At 43.6% G+C, this 23,635-nt stretch overlaps 1 protein-coding gene across 1 annotated transcript in view; it reads right to left on the reverse strand.

Moving 5' to 3' along the window:
• Positions 1 to 22,139, reverse strand: part of PRKCQ (protein kinase C theta) — a 62,646-nt gene extending 40,507 nt beyond the window's left edge. Inside the window, exons 1-5 of the mRNA XM_026091272.1 lie at positions 21,972 to 22,139; positions 7,807 to 7,940; positions 7,560 to 7,713; positions 6,306 to 6,431; positions 286 to 485 (exon numbers count right to left, since the gene is read on the reverse strand). Coding sequence (XP_025947057.1) covers positions 286 to 485; positions 6,306 to 6,423 — 318 coding nt within the window. The 5' untranslated portion in view covers positions 6,424 to 6,431; positions 7,560 to 7,713; positions 7,807 to 7,940; positions 21,972 to 22,139. The remainder of the gene's footprint in view (positions 1 to 285; positions 486 to 6,305; positions 6,432 to 7,559; positions 7,714 to 7,806; positions 7,941 to 21,971) is intronic.
• Between the last annotated feature and the right edge of the window lie 1,496 nt (positions 22,140 to 23,635).

Genomic DNA, 23,635 nt, shown 5'->3' on the forward strand with positions numbered 1-23,635 from the left:
GCAAAGATTAATACATGGGCATGGCTCGCATGAACCAGAATCCCTGCTAACAGAGGGTATATGTTTCAATATAACGGCAGCAGGTAATATAAATCTGCTGTGTTGTTTTTTCTGATATGCATGGACATCTTTCCTTTAAGTCATACTCAAGTAGACTCAAACCATTATTCATTGGACGGCAGCCCATTCCTGCTGTCATGTTGTTAATTCACAGCCTGGCACAGGGAAGGGCATTCCCCTACCCTACAGCAGTCATACGGCGCAAACGGAGATAGGAACACTCACCCATATTTCTGTCTTCCCGTTGCTCTTTTTGCACCTCTCTGCCAGCACCTTGAGTTCCACTGTCGTCTCTGAAACCATTTCAGCACTTTTGTCCTTGACAACAATGTGCATGACCCTGCCGTTGTTGATATGGGCATCAAAAGTGCTGTTCCAGGGCGGGTACATGGTGGGCTTCTTCTGCACGTACACTTGGCCATTTTCTGTCAACAAGAAGTGATTTGGACTGATTGGACTTGCTTCTCATCTGCACTAATGCCACTGCTCTACAGTCCCTGAGATAGATCTGGGTTATTTACCCATTTTGAGGTGGACATCTCAGGTGGGCCATGTAATGGATCATGTTGGAGTGTCTTAGGAAGCTTCTGCACTAAGTGAAACCAGTGATGGGATTCATCTCACCTAACAATAGGTGGCTACAATGCAGATGTCCATATCCGAGCTATATGAACGTTGGCTCTGTTTATAGCAAGTGAAGTTTTAGTTAACATAAAACAAAGGAGTAAGGGTGCAATTCATTTCAGCAACTAAAGACATCTACTATAAAGTAAGATAATTTTCATCCTTGGCTCCAACAACTCTGTTGAGTAGATCTCAGACATAGACACCTACACCATAGATATCCACATCAAATCAGATGAATCCCATCACAGTTAACCAGCTACATGTATCGTCTGTCCCATGGCAATGCAAAATAAAACTGGTTGCTTCAATTCCCCTTAAAGCCGGATGCACTATGTGAGTAGGTTCAGCTGGAGTGCACATCCAGTCAGTTGCTACATCTCAGCTAACTCAGGGACGTGGATGTGTGAAGACACTTGCAGTCTTCCAAGCATATCCACAGCAACATAGAGCTGTTGACCTAGCAAAACTTTTCTGCACCTCTTCCGCATGCTTTCATTCCTCTTCCTTCATAGCAGACACATCTTAAAATGGTGAAACATATCTTTGAGGCCTACCATTAGCTGGCAAAGAGTCATTTCTTTATTTTGACCTGTCAAATGAAGAGAGTCTCAGCCAGCTTGTTTTATTTCATACAGTTTTACACTCTGTAAAAGGCTTGGACACTTACTTAAGGTAAATTCTATTTCACAGTTACCCTCTGTAACTTTTCAACCCATCAAGTGTCAAAGTTGGTGAAATAAGAGAATAAAATCAGTTGTGTGAACGTCAGACCTTATGAACTGTGAATCCTGTTTCTTAAAGGCCCTGCTTCTATTTCCAGTAATCCCAGCCTTTCCCTTGTCCCACCTGGCCGGGAAAGCACATGCAGCAGATAGCCTGGAATGCGACATGTGCTCATTGCTGAAGAAAATCTGCATCTGCCTTTCCCTCTATAGCAGGACTAGTTCTGGTCTCTTTTCTCTACTCAGCTTTGATTTACACAAAACAGGAAGGAACTCAGTGATTCTTGAGGCTTGTAACAAACTTCCAGGATGGATTAAAATTGGTCAACAAAGTTGACCAAAGTTACTGGAGGGAGGAGAAAAGGAAAAGTAAACAAACAATAACCTCCGTGATTCCTAATTGTGTCATATTCATCTTAGGAAATGTGAGAACAAATATCAGGGCTGTCAACTGTAATAAAAATCTCCCCTCACCAACCTATACCCTGGTTTCCCACTAAAGGAGAAATGACTGCCACTGACATAAACTGGTCACTGACATAAACTATACTCACTAGATAAATCTAGGTTAAGAAAGTAACTTCCTGAAGAGAGGTTATTCAAGATCATGGGTCCAATACTGACTTGCTAAAATTTCACTCTACAACCCAACACCTGGCTTTCATGAAGCAAGTTAGCCCTTGATTCGATCACATGAACTTGATTTGAGTTGCAGTACTCTCTGATCATTAGCAATAGCCTTGCATTGCAAAACCAAGTGGAGATCATTCACTTAGCGTAAAGGCACGTCTCACCTTTGTCCTGCCCAGCTTGACCAAAGGTTGTGCAGCTAAATCTTAGGTTAAAATTCTGCTTCCCCAAAGTTTAGAGAGCAACTGAAACTAAGGTGCATCCATTTCTACCAGTTAAGAGAGGGTGACCAGAAGTCCTTTCTTTTCACTTTAACTTTTCACATATGAAGATTTAGGCAATAGTATACCGAGCTCATTGTCCACAGGCTTAATTTATTCCCCTCGCCTTTAGCAGAGCTTCACTAGCAACAACGACGGCTCTGCTATCTGAAGAGCAGGCTTGGATCAAGGCTCAAGCTTGTAAATATACATTCAACCCACTCTTTCAACAAAAGCAGCCAAATGAGATAGCAACTTCCCAGCCTCACAGAGAACAGAAATCTCAGTAAAGAACCATTACTCCTTTGCTACATCAGTGAAACACTCTAAAGATGTGAAACATATCGCTTGCAAAACAAGTGCTTTGGTTTGCATTACACTTCAAAATACATGGATTAAATAAACAAGCCCTGGAATGTGAATGAACTGGCCAATATATGGGATCAGACACTCATTCCTGCTGCATCCTCTCTGACATCTGTGGAGTTCTGCCAAGGCTTAATTTAACCATGGGCTCCTGAAAGATAAAATAGCATCTATCTTTTCTGGGGAGCAGCTTCCACTGTTGCTGGAAGCACCTCTCCTGGAGGCCTGCTGAGTTCAGACACAGAGTAGGATCTCTCATGAAGCAAATGTCACCAAGACAGGTGGTAAAATAGCACGAGGACAGGTGGCTCATGGAGACAGAAGCAATTTTTAAAGGGCAGATTTTTTTATACCTCAGAAGTGCCTGTGATCTCTGAAATGGTTTGTCATCAGTAACAAACTGCTGTAAGATTTCTAACTATTTTTTTTTCTTTTTTTAAAATGTATCCATAAAATACAAATATTTTACAAAGCGAACAGGTGCAAAAAAACAAAAGGCCACCCAAGGTCTCTCCTGAGCTCCTGAAATTCATTAAGGTGCCCTTGCCGTGATATTCTTGAGCCCACAGTCGATGTGCATCACACCCAGCCCCTTGGGATCCTCTATCCCAGTGATGAGTTATTCATCACGGCTGGTTGACATGGGGCAGTCGTTGGCGTGAACCCAAAGTTAGACTCAAACTCCCTCTTTTGGAAACAAAACATATTAACCATCTACCACTGCTCCCTTCACCAAAAAAAGCCCCTCATCCTTGCTAATACCACACACGGTATATCTGATCCATACCAGGACATTGCAAAATCCAGASCAGAGGTATCTACCAAAATGATTCCGGCATAGAGAATAAGATTAAAAATCAACTGAACTCGACAGACTGCAGGGATTTGGGATTGGATTTATCATGGTTTGGGGCTGAGATTAGGTTCATCCTGTCCTGCATTCTGCAATCACTGTTAAATAGCAATCTTTTGCCCTTAAGAAATCCTAATGGCACCATGTCAGAGCACAAGGCTGGCAGTCAGGATTGCTTGCATCTTCTACCACTTTTGCAGTTGATTCACTCTCCTCCTTGGGTATGACACTTTAGCCAAAATTTGTCTATCAGGGCAATAGTATAAGAACGTTTTGAATTTCATCACCAGTGAGCAGCAACTGCTGCATGAAACCAGGGAATTGGAGAGTAAACTATGAACAAAAGACCAAAAGGTAGAAATATGCTGGCGCAAAGGAGCAAGAATCTGAAAGTCTTTTTTCTGTTCCCAGTCTTAGAAAGTACAAGCTCAAAGACTCTGACAGCTTCATGCTTCATCTTAGATGCTGTCTCTTATTATTACTCCTCTTACTTTCCTTGCTCTGCTAGTGTTGCTCTTTCTCCTCCAGACACTCTAGTTCTTTTTCTCCTTTCCACATTTCTTCACTGCTTGTTCTCACTCATCTTTCCTCTAAAGGTCCACTTTATTCACAAGGCTTCACAACACTAACTCCTCAGTGGATGACACAGTGCTCTGAAGGGACCAGGGTTTTCTGAGACGGCTAAAATTGTAATTGGGAACCAGGAATGCAGACATTTCAAATATTCAAAACTAGCATTTGTACTGAGTCCCTCATTGCCTTTTTTATTCTCTGCGCCCATCTGAGTGTGACAGCTCTTCAGGATGGTCTTGTTAGGGACATTTCTGGCATTGAGAGTTGGGCTCATCTCACTGAACTTCAGAAGCCTATCTCTGAGCTGACTGTCTAAACTGCTTTCAGAGTCAGTGGAAAGCACCAGGCATTTCTAGGGTGTGATTCATCAGAACCATTCTAGATGTTCTCCTTAAGATGAGATGAATCCTATCACAGAAATCCATTTGTTCCTCTGGTCTACAAAGGAAGGGTAGCCAAATTTCTGAGATATTGATATTCTTGCATAAGATCAAAATTGGAGGAGAAAAATCCCATTGTGTCTTCATCTTGGTTTAGTCACCTTACGGTAGGGTTAGGCATCTAGGCAGTTAGACACCCTCCAGCAGCAGCAGATTAAGACCAACACCTCCCAAGGGTGATTCATCTTACCCTACGAGAGAGGTCAGAGACCAGTGGGATGAATCAGTCTCAGGAGGTTCCTGCCATTATCTGCTGATATGAAAGAGCTGACATGATGAGGACCAAAGATCAGGCTGAGAGGAATCACCCTGACTGCCCCAGTGTGCTCGGAGCAGTTGCTAGATGAGTGCAATCCCACCCCAACAGAAGAAATCTTTTAAAAGAGGGGCATCATTTTTCCTATATWCGATCCTCACTGATGGAAAAAAGTTCCTCCAAACATACTTTTTTCATTTTGCGTTGATAGCTTTTTATTAGAAAAGGCTCTCAGCAGAACAAAAATTATATGACTTAGTACATTTTTGTTTTTTAGATGCCAGAAAATGCTTCCAGCTCCAYGTCAGACAAATAAGGTCTGTTCTGCCCAGATTGATTTTATTCACTGTTGAACTGACAGAGACTTCAGTTTGAGTTATGGYTCTTTCAAAGGCCTCATTAAAACAAACAGCCAAGCCCTTCACARAACTGAAATAGGACATATTTTCAGTAAAAAGAGAGATCTTAGGGATATCTTGTCATGCAGCAGTTTTTTTCCTTCTGAATTTATCAGTCACCACATCTTCTAAAATGATTTAAAGAATAATATAAGCAAAGCCAACATTTTAATGTGATAAATGGTCACTTTTTTTTTTTAACAATGAACCACTGAATTACTTTACAATTCTAAAATTTCTTTTCTTCAACTACTTTAACATCCTCTGGAGGCTAGAGTCTTGGGGTTTCCAAAAGCATAAGAAGGGATTTCTGAGTTGTTTTAAGTTTTAAAAGAATCACAGCAGTAAAGCTCATAATTYATCAAAGATTTAAGATAAATAACAGTCAATATGAGGAATTCCCTAGCACTGAAGGATTTGATCTTCATGATTCTTGAAGAGCAGAACAAAAGAACTGTTTAAATTCTCACCAGGACTATTATATGCATCAGCAAAATAGGAAAYGTTTTCCCAATGTGGACTCATCAGTGCTGTTCAATCAGGTAAAGTGTGCAACAATCTGTATATCCGGACACAAAAAATAGCTTAGTAGAAAGTTTCACCTTTGAACATTTTACACAGTACAGCAATTACACAGAGAAATTAGCTCTCTCTGCAAAGATTGTGCCTGTTTGAGGGCTATTTTTTAATGATGGAAGTTGCTGAACCTGACAGTTCCTCAAAAAACATGACAAACAGAGGCAGTCCTCCCAGGAATTTCTGGGACACCCAGATTTTATCTGTCTGGTGTCCCACTGACAAACCAGCCACCGCTTGAATAACAGTGAAACCAAATAGAGCTCAGCTCATCCCACTGTGTCATATGCTGGGACCTGTAATTCAGCTGATAATAACCTCAGAGTAAAGACGGAGACTTTATTAGGCGCCCTTTTAAAGTCAGGTTGCCTTGCAGGCCACGCTGAACCCAACATTGCACTGCATTTCAACATTAAGAATATTTCACAAGCCCTTTATAAAGACGCTTACCACGTGCTTCTCGCGCTCCAGCAATGACACAGTAATGCATACACATGTCTAATAAAAGCCACGCTACATGCATATTTAACGCCTCCTTACTTACCTGATTCCACTGCTTCTTTAACCATCACAGCACAATAAGGGTTAATCACCTCCCCCTGGGATGGCAGGTAAGGGCCACTGTCATAGTTGGATAAACCAATACGAAGAAAAGGAGACATGACAAGTCCTGTGTCAAACAAAAGACAAGTGATATTTGAGAAGAGTCTAAAAATTCCCTTGGTTTTAACCAGCCTCTTATCTCCACCGGACAGGAGTCAACCAGACATTAGTTATCCATCCAGCTGGMGACTCTCAGACTTCCTCCACTGTCTAGTGAGATGATGGACTGACCAAACATGGTTTAATATAGGTAAGGCAGTGTAACTTCAGCTGTTAGCTTAACCACGTATCTGAACTCAACGCAAGGCTGGAAAGACCCGCGATAGCTTTGAGTATTAGTGACTCAACACCAGTTGTCAAACTACAACAACAGAACAGGGAAGCCAAATCAGGACTTTCTGGGCTGGGACAACTTCTGCTGTAATTTATGTTAAGTCACGCATTCAAGAAGCTGAATGCTATGAGAATAGAAAGGGTTTCGGGAATACAAGCCTGTTGGAAGCCTGCAAGTTGAACATGAAACCGTGAAATAACTGAGTACTATTTATACACCATGTGGAAATGATCTCAGGCATTCAGCTCACTGAGTGCTGACCCGTATTCATAAGTGAAGCTATAAAGAGAAAATTCAGCTCATAYAATCCAGACCATACAGAGGGAGGGGCAAAAAGAAAAGGGATCTCAAGATAATTTTAAGCAGCTGAAAACAGAAACATATAAAAGCACAATGCTAGGAAACACAACAAAGGCTTTGGGTTGGTCTTCTCTGTAGGCTCTTTCAGAGCTTACAGTGAGAAGATTTAGTGAAGCCAGCAATTACTAGTTGCTGTAGCTGGTGCCCATCACTGCGCCATCTGGGCCTAAGGGCTGGRTTTTACCACCCAACGTTTGATGTCAACATCTGAGCTAGTCATTCCTGGCACGTCTTCTAGTCAACAGGGACAAGAGGCACTTTAAACTTAGCCRTAGATTTATAACTCTTGGACCACCAAAGTTAAATGACATGAGTCCCATCACTAGCACTACCTACCAAATATATTGTTTCACTACAACAATAAAAAGTTGAATGAAGTGTGTGGTAGGACGTAGCCCTCTCTTCTCCTTTTTGCACTTAAATTCTCTATTCCAAGGGCAGCTTCTCTAGCCTCACATGTAAGAAGATCCTGATTCACTGCTGGGAATAGCATTTTCTTACCTGTAGATAGTATTTTCCTGATAGACAATTCAGTCTTTGACTAGAGGGGCTTCTGTTTTCATCACACTTGTGGACAACATGGAAAGATTTTTCTCAGCTGAAAGAATCAAGGTAACTGCTCCTGTGGCTGGGCTGACTTTAAAACTCAGACTCTCTGTTCAAGGAGACAAGAGAGAGGAGAATCAAGGAAAGAGGAAAACTTGAGAAACCAAACCGCAGCCCTTTGCTAAAGTGTTTCTTTTCTTACCCAGCAGTGTGGAGTGATGAGTTTCCATCAGCCCTGTGTAAAAGTCAGAACAACTCTCTGGTAGTGCGTGGCCAGGTCTCAGTGAGCTGTCATTTTGTTTGTCTCTTGGCTATGTTGAGATRTTCTCCTTCTTCCTGGTTTAGAAAATGAAGACAAAGAGCTACAGTTAGCACTGGGACTGAAACACAAACTGGAACAAACTATTTTGGCCTGAATTTTCACRAGTGCTGAGTACTCACAGTGTGACACTTTTTGCAAATGGGTCGCCCATGCAGTGAGGGGCAGCTATTCTCTGATGGAGATTTGAGTTTGTGTGTGGGAAGAAGGCTACCCAGGAAGTTCCCATAAATTTTTTGGCCTACATAAGGCCAATCCACACAACGGACAGCACAGGAAGACTTTCCTTCCCCTTGGAGCTCATGGGTCCCCTAACAACCAGGCTGAGTCTGCATCAGGGACTCATAAACCCTCTTGGATACTGTGTTTGAAAAGAGAGGAAAACTATTGGGTTCCTGGGGTGACAGCATAGGAGAGGAAGAGAGGAAACACTGTGAGCCATGCGTCTCCCCATGAATGCACAGGTARTGAGCCACTGGTGGCTACAAGACTCTTCTGAAGACTGGCCAAAGACCTCTGCGCATGGTGTTGCCCTCAGCTGGGAAAATACATCTTCCTAAGTATCAGCATTTGTGCAGTTTTACAGAAGGCAGTGGGAAAGACAAAGCACCATCYGGGGTAGCATGCAGGAGATTAGCATAATCGTGTTGTCTTCAGGGTGAGGGTGGCAACTCTCTGAAGGTTATTTTAGATACTTTAGCCAAGTCCCTGATGAACYTGCTCTAGAAAGCCATTTGCATTTAGATATTCAGGCACAGGTAGCTCTGTAAATAGAGGAGTTTGTGGCATAGCACAACAGTACAGCAAACATTACAAATGGTCCATGCCCTAAAAAGGCTAAGGTGCAGAGGCAGAGAAACCCAAACGAATTAGGTAAGAAAATCTTTCTAACAGGAACAAATAATTCCCCCCCCCCTTTGTTTGACTTAACTATTTGGACACTTCCTTTGTTTCACAAAGTAAGAACCCTAGTTAGTCTGAAATCAGAAAGAAAAACAAATCAAAGGATTTCTTGCAGCAGGAGGGGGAATCCAAGCAGTTACACATTCTGTCTGTGCAAAGCACCATCAGGTGGGAAGTTAAGAGGAGCTAAGATCTAAGGCCAGCAGTCAGAGCATCTGCAGCCTTCCACTCATGCCTTTTGTATGAAAGGAGATGTCTTCTCTCTGCCTACAGCCAYACTTCACTAGTACTTCTAGTGACTGATGGGCAAGAGAAGATTATATGATCTCTTTCAAGTCCTCAGTTCCCACAGCCTTGGTTTTCAGGACCCAATCTTCCATGAACAGGACTGACAGGAGGTGCAAGGAAGGCTGTAAGCACTCCCTTGCCAGGACTTACAAAACCCTGTCTTAAAAAAATCAGGGTGATGGTCAGAATTACTAGTCAACATGTTGGGCATCTAAGTACAYGAACAACGCTAAAGGAAGCCAAAGGTTTTTTGATGACTCCCTGGGATTAAAATGCTCTATATGTAGCAATAGGTTCCTAAGTACTAAATAAACAGGATGAAGGCTAAAAACTTGAGCCCAAAATTCATCATTTSCTCATTTCCATGAAGTCAATGTTGTACGAAAATTGTGAAACTAGTCTATCCTGCTAAATACGAATGTCACGAAGAGAATGTGATTGTTGGATATGCTACAAGGTACCCGCTCAGATCTGCTGATCAATTCCTTAAACAATGGCATTTAAGACTAAGAAAAACAAATCTGGAAACCCATTCTCCCRGTGCATTAGTTCATTTTGGCTCTGTACTCACACCTCATGAAAACCTGCAAGGGACAAATCTCACCTAATCCTAGATGTCTACAGTGTCAGTGTCTCCATACAAAGCAGTTACCTGGACTCCTGCTAGAGGAAACAGAGAGAAACTGGCACTGCCAGAACAAGAYCAGGACCTGTTTTAGACCCCTGGGGTGAAATCCCTGGCAATGCCYGCTTCTCTCCTCTGACAGTAAGGTGGACTGACTAGGGATGACTTGTTCACRTGGGGTATCTCCACTGTAGAGATCTGCTCTTGATCAGATTCCCCAATCCATTACAACTTAAAAAATAAAAATAAAAATCTACTGCATTGTATCAGATCTAAAAGACTGTTACCATGGAAGAAAAGTATGCTGGGACTTTCACATAAGCCAGTCTATCACGTGAGAAGTTCTGCAGCCACCAGCAAATGGAAAAGCATTTTCCACCCAGCTCCAAAGCGCATAGGTTTGGCACACCTAGTGCTAGCACTAGCAAACCAACAGCGGCCCACATTAGCCTTGTAAAAGATGGCTAAAATCAGAGTTTAGTGTTGTACCAGCCTTGTGGGAGCACTCTGCCCTGGGGTGAATTTCTTCACCCTGTCCAATAAATCAGCCAGATAACAGGCTTCCTGCTTCTCTCTCACTGTCTTCCTGAAACCATCTTGGCTTTGGCCCAAACATCTGTTTTCCAGGACATATCTTCAGCGTTTGCCACTACAGGACTGCTACTTGGCTTGAATCCACAGCCATAAACAATTAAGGAACAACACAACTCAGCTCCAACAAAGGCTCGTTGTAATAGCAGCAGTTTAATTTAACACTAGAAGCAGCTGCAATGGATATGGAGAGCGTCTGCTTAATTTCCCAGTGGAAAGGATACTATAAGGTATATGAAAATTAAGGATGAAATGCATCTTTCTATAAAGAGCCACCTGCAAACTCTCCTCCAATAAACCTCCTAGCACAGCTTAATCGGAATTCAGCGATACTGCACACTGCTTCRCTGGCACAAGGGAGCTTCTCCCACTCCAGAGAGGAATGCAACATATGGAAATCCTTTCTGGATGATATTAGGAAGTAATAAGCTCCTTAATATCCTTAATCAATTGTGGTTAAGGAGAGAGGAAGAAAAGCGCTCTGGCTCCTAGTCAGCAGAGGAACTGTGATCAAGACAGCTGCCTTCACCGGGATTTGTGTTGTGTTTTGCCGAATGGAAGTGGATGCACGCATGTTGCGTGATTACTGAAACAGGGCCTGCTCAGACAGGAGCGGAAACACTTGAGGATTTGAGATCCTGTTTTTTTTACTGTCATCAAACTCTCATTTTCTAGAGGTCAGAAGGAATATCTTCAGCTCTCTCCCCACCTSCCTTTGGAGACGAAAATGCACGTGCAAAATGAATTCATAACCTGAGAATAAGCATCACCAAGAGAGAGCGGAACCAGGGGTTATGGCTGAAGGATATGAACTTTGCCTCACCTCCCGAAAGGCGTCTCCCAGCCAAAAAAGAAAGCCCTGATCATGCAGAGCGCCGTTTATGCAGAGGGCAGAGATCTGCACATGAGCATAACCTGACACACCTCAGGGCCTTCCTCCAGGCTTCAAGAAAGCTGGGTAGGGACCCCACACTTCCTTGCCGAGAGATGGGTTTTCCAAACGGTACAGCCACAGAAAACCTGCCTCCTGGGAAGAGTCCCTGGTCTATGCTGGGAGGGCACTGCCTGGCCGAGGACAAAACCGTCCCAGGAATTGCTCTACCAATGAAAAGACAGTCCAGGACCATGGGAATGCTCCCTACAGCTCTTAATTTGCTCACACAGCAGGAGCCAAGTTCTTCCATCGAGAAGGGAACTGCTTTTAGTATGCCATTCTTTTCCTGTAGACCAACGGAAACTCTCTGTGAGTTTATCTCCCTCTGGAGGGGCATGATTTTTAAAGATAAAACCCTTGCTATTTCTGTAAACCAGAAAAAGAAGCAAAAGAGACCCACCAAAAAGAAAAAGCCAAATCCGTACGGGGGACAAGCTCCTCCAGGCTCCCCTAAGCAAGATAATAACCATTTTTTCCCACCTGTATTGAACATTTGTCTCATATGCCTCCTGAAACAAAGCAAACTTGCACCCTGACTTGTTCCACCCAAAAGAGGCCAACTATTCAATTGGCTTTCCTTTGTATCTTTTTTCTTCTTGGTGCATTTTTTTCATTTTGGGTCCAGATTATTAAAACCAGCTTGTCGGTTTTGCTTTCTTATTTTCCTAGAGAGCTTCTGGTTAATGTAATTTCCTGTATCACTCCACTTCTGCAACATTTGGGTCACACAGACTCCGAGGAAATGTTTTAAAAATAACAATCTCCATTGTGTTTATTTACTATTTTTAATATGGACTTTTCTCTTCAGATTTTAGCTCTCTTCCAACCAACGCAGGCCAAACTTGATGCAACACTGCCCAGTTTTTCAAACAYTGCACCCATAAGGCCTTCAAGGAGCTCTCCCATGTAACAATGAGGGAAACAAAAGTATATTTAAACAAGATTTAGCTACAGTATCTCCTTTCCGTTGTTTTCTTGTTCGTTAGCCCAGCAGTTCCTGTATTTCTGTAAGATTCTAGCATTGGTTAACAGACTTCTTTCTGTGTGTGTTCTTTTTTTTTTTTTTTTTTTTTTTTTTTTTTTTTTTTTTTTTTTTTTTTTTTTTTTTTTAATGACACAGGTAGAGTTTGCCTCAAACAGTTCACTATCTCGAATCAGGATGGCAACTAACGCGCTTAACTTCCTGCCAGTGCCAGTGTCTACAGACTCTTTTTCACTTTCTTTCTTTCTCTCGTAAAAAAAAAAGGCCTAAGGAGGGAGACAGGGACCATAATGGGACATATTAACATCCTTCCTTCTGCAGGCACAGTTTCAAGTCCAYAGTTGACCTTGCTCAACAGTACAGGTATTTAATCTCTTTATTTCATCCAGAAATCTGCTAACAGTATTTGGACCTAGAATCATAGAAAAGTTGGGCTGGAAAAGAGCATTTCATTCATCCCCCTGCCTCCTGGCAGACTATGTCTACATCATTCTTGATGTAGCTGTCTTGCCATCTGTCAGGAACGATGCTTCTTGTGTACTCAGTGTTACCATATATTCCTCAAAACTGTGGCCAAGTTTGCCAGAGATGAGCCGCAGATTATAACTGGAATCCACACTGCACAACCAAACCTTATTTTGGTGTGACACAAAAGACTCAGGAGCCACATTTTAGGAAACTAATCTTGAACTAGGATTGTCCCTGTTTTCAGAACTTGTGCTACTATTTTAAGGGAAATCAGTGTTTTCTCCTTGCTACTGTTTCTCTCCAGCACTGGACATTTCCTGTCACCCCCAGCAGATGGGAATTGCAAGAAACTTCTCGACTGCCAGGTAACTACGTTTCAGGCTCACCAACAGCACCAGCACAGCTCTGGTACATGGCCCTCAACTACCCTCTCCTTCCACTGCAGTCTTCTCCTCTCATTCATCCACCAGTGTCTTTCTCTGTTTCTGCCCTTAGTTATCTCTGACTGGGGAGATGCAGGACACGCAGTGGATGGAAGAAGGCAACACAAAATGTAGTCATTTTAGCCCAAAGTGATGAGAATTAGGGCTTTTTTCATATCACCTCCTAGCTGCTTAAGCAAAGCTTTTTGGGCTCAGCCTCACACTGTGTGAAGAGCTAAATCATGATCATGCAGATGACCTCTGTCTCCCTTCTCCCCCAAACTCACACTATTTTCCATGCTAACTAGCTCCTCTCTGGCTCATGCTGTCCCCCGAGCTCAGGGGGTAGCATAGGGCCTTGCTTAAAAGAAACAAAAATTTAGTCCATCCTACACTAGATATCTTGGTACTACTGTGACCCACGATCCCCAGGAACCATGAAGGCTTCACCTCAGCAGCACTCTCCTAACTTAGACCTGAGTAACACAGAGTGCAAGAAAGGTGCCTGCCCTTCCTGCGCAAGAAACTGGCAAGAGAAAATCTCAGTTACACACTCAAATTTCCAAGGATGGTAGCAGTGGTGCACTCAAAAAATCCAGAACAGGGACTAGCTCAAAAGTCCTATCACCTCTGGCCTGGCTCTGTACAATGGTATGAGTTACAGCTACAGCAGCAAATGCAACAGATATTTGTTCCTTGTAGACAAATGAGGTCTTTTTTGCTGTGGCCAGAAAAGGAAGGGTTGACAAAAGAGATCACAGAGGTGTTTTGCTCCAGAGATAACAAAGGTTGTAATCTGTTACCACCCCTTCCACATCTCTGCTGCAAAAGGAAGAAAATCCCCATCTGCAAGGTGAAGGCACAGCTGTGTCTGACATGGAGCTGCAGAGCCAGATTTTTTGGAGGGGCTGTGCAAGAGGGACCTACACCATAAAGAGGCCATCAGTGCTGCTGGGACATCAGCACACACCTCCAACATTTCCCAAAAGGAGTGAGCTCAGAGGCTCGCATCAGTACCATGGTTGAAAGCTCATTCAGCTTAACCCCACGTCCTGCTCCTCTGCCACAGCACTGTCCTCTGCTCCCTCCTCCTCCACCACCATGGCCTCCCCCGCTGTGATTAGCAAGAGAGGTCCACGAGCACATGGAGCTGCAGCTGGCAATGTTTCTACTAGTAGAGTCCTGGGCCTAAAAGGGCTCCCAGACCCCAGGGAACAGCATATGGTCACTTCTCTCACACAGATACGGGTCCATCTTATGACTCACTGGATGTCCCCTTCCCTCCATCCTTTCCCTAAGCAATCCAATATACGGCTGGGATTCCTGACACCTACCTCTAGAAATTCACACTGCAAGCATCCACATATGGACTAGTCATGCTCCCTTCATAATCAACCCCCCAAAAAACAGGCCTGCTGGGTTTTCAGTTTCTGTCATCCCCACATAGCTGTCTAAAATGAGTCAAATGTGCACACCCTTGAATGCCTCTTTCTCCCTGTGGATGACAAACAGAGACCAGGGAACTAGTTCAGGTGGAGATGCCTGTCTGGCGTGTAGGTATCTGAAGTGAGAAGAGATGGCTCCCAACTGTGGTAGCTCACAAGTCAGTGATTAAACAAATTTGGAGATCAGCTTATGGACACTTCTTTGAACTGGGACCCACATGAATTAACACATGTATTGCAGAGAGAGATGATGAATAAGCTGAGGACATGATGATAGTCTACAGGTTTGATCAAGTTTTGGATCCAATATCCACTGAAGTCTTTATAAAGCTTTGTAGGGGTTTTGAACCTGGTCTATAAATAAGGCAGGATGACACTAATTACTGGAAACTGGAAAAACTGCAATAAGCTGTATAACTGAATTTTTTAATGATGAGATTTGGTACAAGCACCATCCTTTTAAATCTCACTAGAAAATACACTGCAGAGAACCACCTTGTTTGATAAGGGGACAGGAAGAAACAGAGTCATTTTCAGAGATCTCCTCTATCTAAAATAATTTGCTTAAGTGTTTTTAATAACAACGGCTATAGCTGCCCTGACAGGCACTCTCCCCTTGTATGACGAGGGGGAGGGGACGGGGGAGCTGAAAACGGAAGCTGGAGGATGCATGTTCTTTACTACTTCACCAGCGTTATAAATCAAAATATAAATAGTAAGTGTCAYGGCTCTGTTGCAGAAAGCAAGGGTGGGAGGGGAAAACCTGGCTAAATTCAGCTCTCAATGTGTGCGCAGTCCGTCAAGACAAAAAATGGTGTCTCCCACATCAGTGCTTGTGTCTCTGGTTTCTGTGGATAAGTAGGGTATGATCTTGCTTAAATTCCACTCACATGCCAGAACAAATCTTCATAAGCCCCAGCTGCTCTCTGATATGTCTCTCAACATATCAGACCCAAAATGCCTCTTTTTCATGCATACTGATTCTTCCCCCATCCCAGCTGTTCCTGATTTATGTACATCAGGGGAGGCGCAAGCCCACTACAACACAGAAAGTCCACAGCAAAATCAAATGACCATATCAGAAACCGCCTCAGGAAAAAGGTCTGCATCTAAAATCAAAGTGAAAAAAAAATCAATCAAATAGAAGTTTGGTCTTCAAACAATTAAAATAGACTTCAAACAATTAAAATAGAAGTGAAATTTCTGCTTATAAAGCACTCGCAGAAGTCCAGAGACACTCCACTGCAGCAAGCAAGCTTCTTGTGGATTTATGGTGGTATATGACCCCAGAGCTCGGCCTCTTCCTTTAATGCGACAGCAGTTCTGTTGCTGGCTGTGGTGTCCCCGAGTACCACTGTAGATTGTTATCTGCTACTTCAGAAAGTCAGGGGTTATTAAAAGACCAAGATGAATGACATCTTCTTTTGTGCCAGGATAAATCTGCAACAAGCCTGCAGGCTTCAGGAAAATTGCTCCAGCCTTACGCTTGCRTGTTTGCAAATCATCCTGCTTTCACTAGCATTTCTTGTGTTTTTGGTTAAAAAATAAAACTAAGGCCCCATTTCTGCACAGCCTATTTAGGTTACAGGCTAAATTTGGCCTCTCAGATACAGACATTCAGCTCACAGTGAGGCTACTGCCGCTGGGTGTTTGGTCCCAAGGACAGAACTTGGTCCTAAGTGTTGGGTTACTGCATCAAGTGCCAATCTCTGTGAGGACAGGCAGGGAAAGGATGTACCTGCTAAACCCCAAAATAGCCCTGCTTTCAGGCCAAAGCTATGTGTACATTTGTTAGAGGGGGTCTTCCCCCACAAAACACCACATTAACTCTACAAAACAACTAGTCGGCAAAAGCTCTACAGCCAGTCTGCTTTGAGAATATATCCTTTTTTGCCCTCAGTATCTGCACTCCTGAGAGGAGCTACATTAAATCCATACTCTCAGCCAATGTGTGCATTTATAGACATGCAACAGTCCTTCTGCTTATTGGGGTGGGCTGGGTCTATTTGTCTTTCCAGAAAACATGTGGTGCAATGACATATGCGGGAGGAATTGCATTTCCTGACCCTGGTGAGTGGCTGCCCTGGAATGAAATAACTAGATGTGATGATAGAAGTCTGTGTATGACCTAGAGCTACAGTTTGGGTTATAAGTTGCCTGCTGTACTGTGATATTTAATCCCTCACATGCCTCAGGCTTATCAAGATGAGAAATGGAGGAGTCCAGCCAAAACCCTGCCATCAGAGATGGCCCTTTAGGGCTGTGATTTAGTCCATAAAATCTGACCTAGACACAGCAGTGAGGAGAAGGTCCATGCTGGTAACCAGGGAGAGCCATTTCTCCTCACCTTCCCTGCTGAGATCCAAACTTGCCATATGGAGCTCATGAGGACAATTTACAGAATCACAGAACAGTTCAGGCTTGAAGGGACCTCTGGAGATCATCAGGTCCAACCCCTCTGCTCAAACAGGGTCAGCTAGAGGAGGTTGCTAAGGATCGTGTCCAGTCAGGTCTTGAACATCTCCAAGGAGACTCCACAACCTTTCTAGGCAACCTGCTCCGATGTTCGACCATCCTCACAGTAAAGAAGTGTTTTCTTATGTTCAAGTGGAATTTCCTGTGTTTCAGGTTCATTGCTCCTTTCTGGCCACAACCCTTCCTGAGGGCAAGGGCATATCTCCGTTCTGACCTGTGACAGGCACATATGCCATAAGCCTGGCATTTCCAGGCCACTCATGTCCTGGTATACCCAAACAAGACAGCTTGAGCATGTGGAGTAAAGTTGGTACCRTTTGGATGAGCAGTGCACAGACATACATGTACTACACCAACTGGATCAAGGTGTGTTCTCTGGTCCTGAGGACAAAGCGTCCTGCACATCCCTCAGGCATATTTTGCCTCCTCAAAAGATCCTCATCCATCCTGCCTACAGGGAGCAGTCGATAACCTACACTGTCACCCAAAGCGTGCCTGCCAGCATGCTGCTCAAAGCTAAAACCATGCCAAGGACCACGCTCACGCTTAAATGGCCTAGCTGACTGCAGCACAGTGCTCCACCTGGGCTTTGATCCTGTTATTTGACTGGCATAGCAAATAACTCCAGACACACAACAAAGAATGGGACGTGGTTGCTCTCAGAAGTACTTGCTGTGGCTTACACCAGCTGTCAGATGGTGCTGAGTGTCCTGCCCAGCAGGAAAGGGTGGGCAGCAGGTACCAATCCTTTGCCTAGAACCAAAAGCACAGAGAAGAAATGTCGCTGAGGAAACTGTGACCAGGGTTCACAGCTTTTGTTTGGACTGGGACTTGTTTGCGCTACATGAGAGCGATTGTTTTCATCAAATTCACTTGCTTCTCTAGAGACCTAAACACAGCAAATCTCTAACCAAGACCTCTGTGACCACAGTGGTATCTGGCAAAGCTTAAACTTTCACCCTTCTGCAGCAGGAAGGTACCCATTAGCAGCCCCAGCCTCATGGTCACCATYCTCCATATATCCATCCATCTTCTTACCCACCTCTTTGTAACCAGCATCTTCTTCTCAGTCAGTCAGTCTGTCTGTCTACATGAGGGTTTTTTCCTGTCCCAGATTACTGTAATGATGAGTCTGAGGTCTACCCARCTTCTTCCACTCAGTCATACACTTATGCAAGCATGCTTGCACCTTCTCTCATCTTACGCTCCGTGCCTGGAACGACCTTTTCAAACCATTTCCAAAGTCATTCTTTTGCCTTTTTAAATCCCTCTCCTACAGAGACTATGGGAAACTGTCCATGGGCAACAGGTGGTGAGCCAGTGTTTTCAGTTGCTACAGAAAATTCTGTCAAACATTATTTTTTACAGAAAACCACTTTTTCAACTAAAGAAAAATAAATGTTTTCTGAGAAAAAAAGTTTCAGAAACTCACAAAAACTACAGTTTTTGTTTCCTCATAGCCTCATTCTTTCTGTCAATCAGATTCATCCATGGGAGCACATCTTCTGTGAGTGCTATACGCAGGGACCCCAGGGATAAAGCCAACACCTACCTGTACCACATAAAAGATCATGGCACATGCTGGAAGCTCCAGGAGACCAGCTGAATAGAAGAACATACATCACCCATAATGAAATTCCTAGGACACACAGTAACTGCATTAAGAATCAAAATAATTTCATTGTGGGCCAAAATATTTTCACTAAGCAACTAAAAAAACACCCCAAACCTTCTGTGTGTTGGAATGGAAAACCCCTTTATCAATTATTACTATTAATTTCTCATGTCCACTAAAAACAACTAAATCCATAACCCTGAAGCTTCCAACTTAGGCCCTCCTCTTCTACCTCCTTGCCTGTGAGCATGCCACTACTCCTGTGAAGAGCTGTGGTCTATCTGTACACAAGGTTGCAAGATCTCCTCTTTCCTTCCATCATCTTCTTTTTTAGCCTTCTATCACCATTCCTACTTCCATATTTACCATGCTTTTGCTACCTCTGCTATAACTGACTCCTATTTGCATTGTTAATTCTCCAGGATTGTCTTTTATTATACATTCATATATTATCTCATCCTCAGCTCCTGATCAGGGCAGGACTAATTATGGAGAGATTCCTTCAACTGTCTTGATTGCTGATGATTATAATGCAGTAAGTAAAGAAGGGCTGTTATTGCCACCGCTGAATGCCTTTACACACCACGGAGGATGTTCCAACCTYTCTTACAGGTACCTATCTTTGATGTCACAATAAATTCTCTCTTTTAACTGTTCATGTGCTGTCAGCACTGGGTAACAACTGTCTGAATTGATCATCATTGTGGCTGCCTTGTCCATGCTCAGAGATGATTTCAATGCTGCAATAATTTGGTGTAAACTAATACATTTTTCTCATGAGAGAACTGACACTTTATAATTGCAGTTTTTGTTTTTCTAGTTCATAATCAAGGGGGTTAGGATTTTTTTTTTTTCTCTCTCTCTCTCCCCTAAACCTAGGTATTCGATAGGCACTGCTGAGGTGATAAAAACCCAAGAAGTATGCAGTGAAAGATACAGTTTCTCCATGAAGAGTTTCTACTGCTCCTGGAGAAGCAGAGTCATCCCTGATYCAAGGCTCAGTAATGGGACAAAATGTTTCTTTCTGCACTGTTTCATTCAAAGTCTACACTCAGCACCAGTAATACTGCTCAGTGAAGCTCACAGCCAGGTTTCTCGGATATCCCGAGGTTTTTCACACTCTCTTCCCGGCTGAGATGCCTCTCCCTGCCTGCAAGCACCTCCCAGGCGGTTCAGAGCTACCATCTCCATCATCAAGTGTGCAAAGCGTGGGAGCGTTATCCTTGTTCTATAGCAGGGCACGGGCTGACACACAGGTAAGGGCCTCGACAGCTCAGTGACGGTGTCAATTAACACCCGTACATTAAAACACTTGGCCACACAGGAAACGTGTTGTAGACGACGCAGCTCGTGTGTTGAGCTGCATTCACCAGCCTTCCCTTCCCACCGTGCTGGCAGGGTGAGGATGCCCTAAAGTGGACATGACTTGTTAAAACTCCCTTTGCTTCCCTGCTAAAATGGCAAGCTCAAGAGAYGCAACAGAAGTCACAGCAGTAAGAGAATTAGACTGACTGCTATTTATACAGATATCCACCAGATTCATAATGTCTCTGTTCTCCTTTGTTTATCAGCTGGAAATTTTCTGTCTTTTAGAGTTGATATTTCCTGTGCTTATTGTTGTGCATCTTGGAGATTAAGGGATTGCTTTTACTTGCAGGAGGATAAGGAAAAGAGGGATGTACTTCTCTTTTGATTCAAAACCAAACAAAATTAAATGGACAAGAATTCAGGTAGTTAATTACTGAAAAGCAATGCAGCCCAAAACAAGTTGAATGTGATGTGGAAATGACCGTTTGATAAAAATGCTACATAGAGTTTATCATCCGTAAATCTCAGGGCTCTTTACCGCTCAGATGCATATCACAAAATTCATTTTACAGATAACCGACCCCTACATCCGCACTGCACACATGTCACTGTGCTGACAGGGTAAGAGACAAGGTACAGCTATGCGAAATCCACACCATTTCCTTTTGCCCTGTGCTGGCTAGATCCTTCACAGAATCACAGAATGGTTGAGGTTGGAAGGGACCTCTGGAGATCATCTAGTCCAACYCCCCTGCTCAAGCAGGGTCACCTAGAGCACGTTGCACAGGATCGTGTCCAGGTGGGTTTTGAATATCTCCAGAGAAGGAGACTCCACCACCTCTCCGGGCAACCTGTTCCAGTGCTCTGTCACCTCACAGTAAAAACTCACAACCTTACACTTCTTCCATTCAGCATTTCTGCCCCTCTGTGCTCTGAGAAACAAGAGGGCCAAACACATGAATGTATTTTTTACACATATGTGGAACTRAAAATATCCAAAAAATGGGATGGCCCAGTTCTGTCCCAGTAAGCTGCTCAAAAGCAGCGGTGTTACGATCAGGTACTATCCAACCCAGAGGCACTATCCGCTGCCAAGGCAGCTGTGGATTATTTCAAAAGGAATCTCAACTCATTCCACACACATCATCAAAGTCAATACACTTTAGCTCTGCTGCTGGATGTGATCTGGTTGGTGACGACAAATTAAAAATCCCCAGCAGGCCTGATAAATCACAAAATTAACACAAGCAAGCAATGATACAGAAAGCACTCTGCAATTGGCTACAGCAAAGGGTTTGCAGTTTATACTGCCTTCGCCAATATTTTCTTTCCAGACAAGCCTACAAAGAGGAGTCAGATGCTCTGGCTAGGATGTAAGTACAGGCAAGCAGAGAACAACGCTGCAACACGGAAACAAATTGTCATGATAAAGGCTTAACACAGACTGCCTTCTGGTGTGAATCAAGAACATGATCCTGTGAGCGTTTCTATACGCGAATAAGCAGATGGCATGTGAACAACCTTGCAAGGGGCTGTTCATCTGCAGTAAGCTGTGCATACGTATCGTTAGAGGATCAAGGTCCTGGTTAGTCCTATACATCATTTCATGCAATCAGGTTTTAGGTGTTCACACCACTGAATTCACTTTCTCTTCCTTTCCTATTTTGAAAGTCACTTTTTCAAAGCCTAGGCAAAGAATAACATTCTGCTTACACAACTCCTGGCCAAGTTTTTAAACTTAGACCATTAACATATATGCAAAAAAACGAGAGAAACTCCAAGAGAACAGCCCTCCTGACAAAGCCACCGAGGTGGCTAATACTTCACCTCCTTCGGAGCCTGCTTCAGAGCTTTTTGTAATTAAACCTTCAGAGCCTTTTCTAATTAAACCCAGGCAATAAGAGAAGAAACCCCAAAGCTGCCATCAAAACTTAGAGTCACCAGATCACCTTCTTCAGAAGAATCAAAATGGAAGTATACACAGAGACAAACCTGGAAAAGATCCCAAGGAGGAAAAGCAAAAACTTGTCATGCTGGGAAATTAAAGTGCTGTGACTCTCCTTCCTTCCATCCCTCCTTCCTTGTCTCTCTCTCTAATCCTCTTCTCTGAGGCCCTCCACTTCAGATGTGACAGTGAGGCAGCCGGTGCATTTGTGAGAAGCTCTGAGAGTCGACTGAGTGACTTTCTTTGAAAGGAAGCTCACTTGAAGTAGAAAAAAAACCCAAAAATCAGTTAGCTCCACCCTGGCAGTGTAATAGGTCTCTGTTCATAGCTCCCTTTGCTATGAACCAGTTGTGCACTGATGTCAGTGAGGTTCCTTTCCCCTACTGTATCTCACAGGCTTCGGAGGGAGAGAGAAGTTTCCAAGTCCATCTGCAAACCGGATGGGCTGTAAAGGGTGTCAATTCAGGAGACGCCTCCCCTAACCTGAAAACAGGATGGTTACCTCCTCACCAAAACCCCAGTGTCCTAAAGCAGACTGGCAAGTTCTCCAGAAGGACATCTGGCATTGCTGGCATGGAGTGTAATTTTGAAAAATTGGTGAGTATTTCTTGGGGAAAAAAAAGACAATTTTTGCCCTGATTACAAAAACAGCCTGGGCAGAAGGAGAATCCTGATGCTGAGATGGAGGATGGAGGTTCAGGAGGAGGGATATGAATCCTTGAAATGGCTTTGAAAAAATCCCAAAGGACATCTAAAACTGAGGAGGAAGCCTGGCTAAGCACTGTATTGCTGATGCCAGTGTAACTGTTGCTACATCTTAAAGAGTGGAGTTTTTCAACTCAGAAACCTCTGCACGGTCCGAGCATTGCTCGCTTCATTCATCGTGCGTCCTCAGAGGGGTTAGCCAAAAAGTCATGGGGGAAGCTCTGGAGAAAACGGAGAGTTTAGGCATCACTCAGGGAGCTTGGGGGGAGCAAAGGCTAGTGGATGTCGAAGTCTTATGTCCAGCCTAGACACCAACGAAAGAGACCGTGGCAATTACCCAGAGCCCTCGCTGGGATCCAGGTTCAACACCGGCATCAGGAGTTCAACAAAAGGCAGCTCACCAGGCCTGTGGCCTCTAGAAAAGAGGCTATCTTAGGAGGCCATCTGCTACCACCAGCTGAACACAACCTTGCTCCACCACAACAAGCTGAAGCAGGAACCTCTTCGGAGCAGGTGCTCTTTGCTCGTCCTTCAACTGGGCTCCCAAAGCACATTCCCCAGAAAGCAGAAAATGCCACACTGGTGGGGATGTGGAATCCTTTTTTTCAGACAACAACAACCAACCAAACAAACAAAAAACAAAACACAGGTCCAGGACCCCAAGGGACTGACTGTTCCAAAAAGTAAAGATCAGAATATAGCACTACTACTCATTGCAAATAGCTCCGCTTCTCCCTCCCCCCACCATTTTTTTTTAATAGCAAATTCAGTGAAACTTTATCTCTTCCTGCTCCAGTAACCTTCCTAAATAATCTGCTATTAGCATGACTCAATTGAGCGTCTTTCAGCTGCTCAAGTCATTTTCTTTGCTACTCTCGTTTCACTGGTGGAAATTAAAAAGCCCATGAAAAGCTTTCTGCCCCTGCAAAGTGTTGCACTAGTCTATGCGACTGGAGAAACGTACAGCTGAGAAGTTAGTTGCATTGTAATCACAAATCAAAGAGTT

This window comes from Apteryx rowi, unplaced genomic scaffold, assembly GCF_003343035.1.
Source record: "Apteryx rowi isolate R43461 unplaced genomic scaffold, aptRow1 scaffold_9, whole genome shotgun sequence".
Taxonomy (NCBI): domain Eukaryota; kingdom Metazoa; phylum Chordata; class Aves; order Apterygiformes; family Apterygidae; genus Apteryx; species Apteryx rowi.